Consider the following 5,686-nt stretch of genomic DNA (forward strand, 5'->3'; position numbering starts at 1 on the left):
GCAATGGCTCTCCTAAAGATACTTTTCACCTTATTCATTGTGATATCCAGTCCCACCGCAACAACCGCCGGTACTTCACCATCGAGAGCGCAAGGAGCAGTACCAGTACCGACACAACCTACCAGATCCTTGGTTTCAAGATCGTATGCATCCACCAGTGAAGTGGACATTGCCACCCCTGCAACTGCGAAGAGTGCTGTTATATCAACGTACCGCAATTGGGTGGGAACGTGGTCAATGTCGCAAGATACGGCGTGCTATCGAGAGGCTCACATCATGGATGTTTGTCCAAGCAACTACGACCGGAACGAGGCCACAAATACGTGCTGGATTGAATGCCCCATCGAGTATCCTGTAGAATGCGGCATGGAATGTATCCGTCAAAATGACGACTGTGGGATTGAGGTGGCCAGCAAGTTCTCTGCCTTTGGCATTACCGTCCTCAGTAGTGCCACATTTGGTGCGTTTGGTGCGCTGGAGATACTGGGCAAGAAGGTCTGGTGGGCTGCCGGGTGCTCCACGTTGGTCATGGTGACGATGCGAGGCATCCTCCGATACATTCGCACCATGAAAGCCAGGCGTCCGACCGCAAGATACTCCTCCTACTGTTTCACTCAAGCATTGTGGTCACGGATTTACCTCTTACTATTGCAGTTTGCATGAAAATGCGTGTGTCCATGAGCCTCATTTTGTCGCAAAAAATGGTGACCACACTCAGTGGATGCTGTCGCAAGCTCTGGCTCATGATGATAGTATTATTTTGAGTTGGCAGCGATTCCGAGCATTTCTTAAAGGGGCCAACTTCACTGAAGCCGTCGAGAAGATCACCAAGGGGGAGATCAAGTCGCTTGAGACAGCCATGAAGAAAAATTCGAGCTGTGGCGGAGAGCTCAAGTCTCTAGTAGACCGGGTATGGCTTACTGTGAACGAGTACCGAGAAGAGAATCCTGCCATCACAGATGATGAAGTTCGGCTAAAGATTACCGACTCCGACCTCGTACTACACGATATAGCTGTAGTGACGAACAACTGTATGCACCAGATGATAGCCGAGTCCAATCAAGCAACCGCTTACAAGACGCGTGAGGTTTTGCGCAAGACCTTTGGAGTTATTATGAACGACCTTATAAAGTCGGGGAAGAGCGACAATGGCACGTCCTACGACGACAAGGAAAAAGCGTACAGAGTGGTCGATCTTGCCTTCACCGCTGCCGCTGTAACGCTGCTAGACCCTACTCGTATTACGCTGTTCTTCTCTGAGTTTATCCAGAAAATTTGCGGACCTACTCAGTTTATGGGCGAGATCGACGATGGTACAAAACCTGCTACGTTGGGCTTGAATACGCTTCAAAAGGCTTTCAAGGGGACGACTAGCTCGTGGACTAAGAAGGGCGACGGAGCCGTCATCATCAAATTTTCGAGTACCAGACACGAAAGACGTGACTGTGAACATCATGTCGGGAGGGGACAGGATCGACGAAGTCGACGAGGAACTGGCGAATGGAATTCAACTGTCAAGGCTCTTGGTGGTAACACGCTGTACCTCGACCGCTGGCGTCCAGGATTTCTCGGTCTTCCAGGAACAGGAGGCGGGTCGCTGGTCCTGTGGGTACCTAGATCCTCTCAAGGAGGCCATTTGGAGCTTAAGGTGAAGCAACGTGAGCTAAAGCTCCGTTCTAATAGTTGAATAGAATGATATCATCCATGTTAGAGCTTTGTTGTTATTCTTCCAGCAACAAAAGTGTTAGATATTATTCGTTAGTTTTCAAGCTTTTACATTTCAGATGCACTGAAGTACTACGATCATTTTATTATGTACCTGAGTAAGGTCACCAAATAGAAAGGTTAGCTATTTTTGGGGTCGTGTACGGGTAGGGCCTGATAATTGGGTCAGGCGGGTTTCCTGACGGCCCTACCAAACACAGGACCAATTGCTAAGCTACATATTGAAGTGAAAGATACGAAGCTAAGCAGTTGGGTTAGAATGCTTAGACCACGATGGTCTGCGCGGCACGAGGTTGGTCGGCTTCAGTGTCGCCTTCATCGGCATCACTGTCATTGCTCATCACATCTGCGCCCAAATTGGTAGCAGCAGCGTCCTCTTCGCTGCTAGTAGCAGAGACGCCCTCGTTGTCATCATCACTGTCGACATCTACAGCCTCGTCATCTTCTTCACTGCTCGATTCTTCTTCTTCTGTAGGAAGATCCTGTTGGAAATGGAACCTGACCCAATAATCAGGCCTGACCTGTATACGACCCCGTTAAAATTCTACCAATAGAAATACTGTAAGTCTTGTAGTTCTTCTAAAGATTGTGCTAGCGATTTTTGCTCTGTTTTAGCTTAATAATGATCTTTATAGTTTTTCCTGCATCATAAATGTTATTATTGTCAAGCGGAGCTGCTTTTTTCTTCTTCGATTTCTAAGAATATACTTGAACAGTACAACAATGACAAAACAGCAAAGATGTAGATTAAAAACTGAAAGACTGAGCAACTTATCATCAGCTGTCTGCAACTACGGCACTCGAACGCTAGCTACGTTTCCCACGTATCATTTCTCACTTTCAGCTTCCCAATCACGTGACCACAGCGACAAACTGCGCTACCGCTGAAAATCTGATCGCAGATAATTTTGCGCAAGAAGTTATCGACTTTTTTTTCCGACGCCAATTCCAGCGCCTCCTTTAGCACTTGCAGCGGCCAGTTGCCTCTTGCAGTCTCATTTAGTATCTCCAGCACACCCCTTTCTCTCCGCTCTGCCGCACACATAAATACCTTGATCCTGATATCACGAGGTACACGCTCTTTATCACACATGCGGCTTGAGAGAGTTCTGTAATTTGCATGAACGCTTCCAGTAGTGCATTAGGAGAAATCAAACCAGACTCGTACAGAGATTCTACCAGATCCCTTTGACCTCGAGACGCTGCGACTCTGGCTTCACTTGTAAGGCGTGGATCGTCACCCAGAAGCTCAATGATCTCATTGTGAAGGTTTTTAGCAGCAGCAGCGTATGCCTCACCGACGACTTCGACAAGAATGCAGTCCAGATATTACAAGACCTTGACCGCTTCAACATTGTCCTCACTTACGCGAAAATAGAAAGACTCACTCTCACAAGCGGATGCTCGTCTGAAGGCAGCGATGATCGACCCGGACGAGATTTATTCGTTCTGATGGAGCGCTGCAAAGTGGCTTGTAACACGGAAAGCTCCATTGACCGCATCAGACGGTGCCAGCTTCTTGCTGCAGAGAAAAGTTACTGTTTCTGTTGGATATAGCATCAATCCAGCTGCTTCCTTGAGGACTGCGTCGACTACTTCTGACGAAATACGACTGGTACTGAGCAAGAATTCAACGACATCCGTCGACCCCCACTTCGCTGCAGCCATGAGCGCTGCGTTGAACGACTCGATGTTATCGTGTCCGCTAGTGTACGCATACTTCAAAGCTTTGTCATATCCTCTGCGTGCGAGCTCAACGAACAAATCTCCCGTCCGGGCTATGCCCGGGTAGATGCCGTACAGCTTCTCTGCGAGTGGCTTGTCATGTCTCGACGCTGCTGCGTCATAGGCTTTTGCTATATTCCAGCTAATTCCAGCCACTACACTTGCAACAGAATCTCGACTATTTCATTGTGTTGGCCCAGAATCGCGTGTGTCAACGCGTCGGGTTCATTCCGTGCGCCGTAAACGTGAGTGCATTTATCTTCTAGTTCGTGATTCACCATGAACTTGACAATCTTCAGATGACCATGGCTCGCTCCAGCTTGCAGAACTTCCTTCATCCCTTCATACTTGTTATAGAAGTACACCACTTCGTCTATTACTGTCTCCACCACGTACTCGACGGTAGTCTGATGGCCATTCTCGGCAGCTAAAGAGGCAGCTTGAGTAACGCGTCACGGATACTAGGAGGCGTATCACAAAGATCCCCGTACACGTCCAAAAATTCCCTCCCACACCAAGGTGTCTATTATACCGCTGTACCCTTTCGAGCTCGCAATGATGAGAGCGTCGGACAGATCAAGTCGCTCTCTTCTTCCGATGGGGTATTCCGCTAGTAATCGATACATCAACCGGTCATCATCAAGTGTTGCTGCCTCTGTGACTGACTTAATGCGTGTCATCAGAAAAATATTAATGTGTTTCATGATATGCGGCAACGCCACAATCAATGGCCGCAGGAAACTGGACGTTGTCTAGGTGCTTGTAGTCGCAAATTAGCGAGCTTTAATGCTCTCTTGCTGTCTGACCGTTTGTCTTGGTCTGCTCATCATGATAGGGGTTGCCTCGGGTGTGCTTGGTGCCGCCACAGATGAAGCTCTCTTTCTCGTTGCCGGATTCTAATCGCCTTTTGTTTCGAAGAACGTTTATTAGGGGTTCTCAATTGTGCAGCAAGTAAGATTTTTTTTTTCGTGCAGCAAGTAGAATTTTTTTCCGGTCATCTGATTGGCCAAGCAAATTTTTCCTGTTCTGCATCAAAATCGATGCAGGCCTTCCAGAACTATCATAAAAAAGTTTAATCAAGATCAGGTAAATACCCCTGTCAATCACTATTCGCCTGCGAAAACCGACGTCCAAAACCTAGTCGGTGGCAATTATCCCAATAATAAAATCGTACCTCCGTTCTGTAAGCTGAATGTTTCAATGAAGGACACCAAATGGGTGCAAAAACGAGCTTCATATGGGTGATTTAAAAAAAACCGTACTAAAAGGCGCTCCTTTAAAAATCCATAATGCTCTTTCATTTAATTTGGAATGATAGGTTATCAAAAATCGCGATTTACCGATCTCCCGTTTTGGCTGATTGGATTCAGTATGGACCTTAAAATTATCTGTCTTAGTAAATATTTGAAATGCTTTGGCACCCTTGATGATATTTTACACCGAGTTTTAAAGTGCGTTGTAATGCCGTTAAAATTGCTTCCAAAATGGATACTACTAGTACATGTATTTCGTTCCTTATTCACCAGATGTTTACACCATATTTACGTTCTTTTTAAAAAAATTAGCTATCCAAGTCTCCTAGTTGTTCGATTTTTTTCTTGAAATTTGTAACCCTTTCGAATTAATTCCTGCTAAAGTGCCTTCCTGAGCAGTTTAGCATGATGTTAAGTGTCGAAATTCGTTAAGAAAATAGCTCGCCTAAATATCAGCCTATTCTCGTCCAATACACATACTCAAACTATTGAAAATATCCGTTAGCCATCAAAGTGACAACAAGAGTAGAATCCATTTGCCCGTAGCTCCTAATACTATTTACGCTATCGCTCGCTGAGCAGAAGATATTTCCGTAGTAAATTCTTAAAGACTTGGTCACAAACCAACTTGCGAATAAATTTTTCGATTTTGGCGTTCGCCCCAGCCGCATCAAGTGCATATTTCAGTACGTTGAGAGGCAAGTCTGCCAGTTGACTTTCATAAACGATCTCCAATATCGCCATTTGTCCGTGATGGGCTGCGGCAACGAATAATTTGTGCATAAATTCTCGCGGCACATGTTCGACGGTAAGCAACTTGATGGTATCCTTAACGAGGCGAATCCTCTCCCCATGTGGAGCTTTCAGAAATGCTCGTATTAATGCGTCAGGGTGTGTGCGCTTCTCATCGTACAACAATTGCATCATCTCGACGTTGTTACACTTAACTGCGTCCACAAAGCCACACCCATCGCCTTGGAAGA

General features: G+C 46.2%; 1 protein-coding gene across 1 annotated transcript; it reads left to right on the forward strand.

Moving 5' to 3' along the window:
• Window positions 1-237: 237 nt before the first annotated feature.
• Window positions 238-1,687, forward strand: PITG_15353 (uncharacterized protein; the record flags this gene model as incomplete). Its single annotated transcript, XM_002898739.1, has 3 exons — window positions 238-531; window positions 579-671; window positions 719-1,687. 3 exons carry the CDS (start codon window positions 238-240, stop codon window positions 1,685-1,687), a joined length of 1,356 nt encoding a protein of 451 aa, XP_002898785.1.
• Window positions 1,688-5,686: the final 3,999 nt, after the last annotated feature.

This window comes from Phytophthora infestans, genomic scaffold (assembly GCF_000142945.1).
Source record: "Phytophthora infestans T30-4 supercont1.35 genomic scaffold, whole genome shotgun sequence".
In the NCBI taxonomy this organism is placed as follows: Eukaryota; Oomycota; class Peronosporomycetes; order Peronosporales; family Peronosporaceae; genus Phytophthora; species Phytophthora infestans.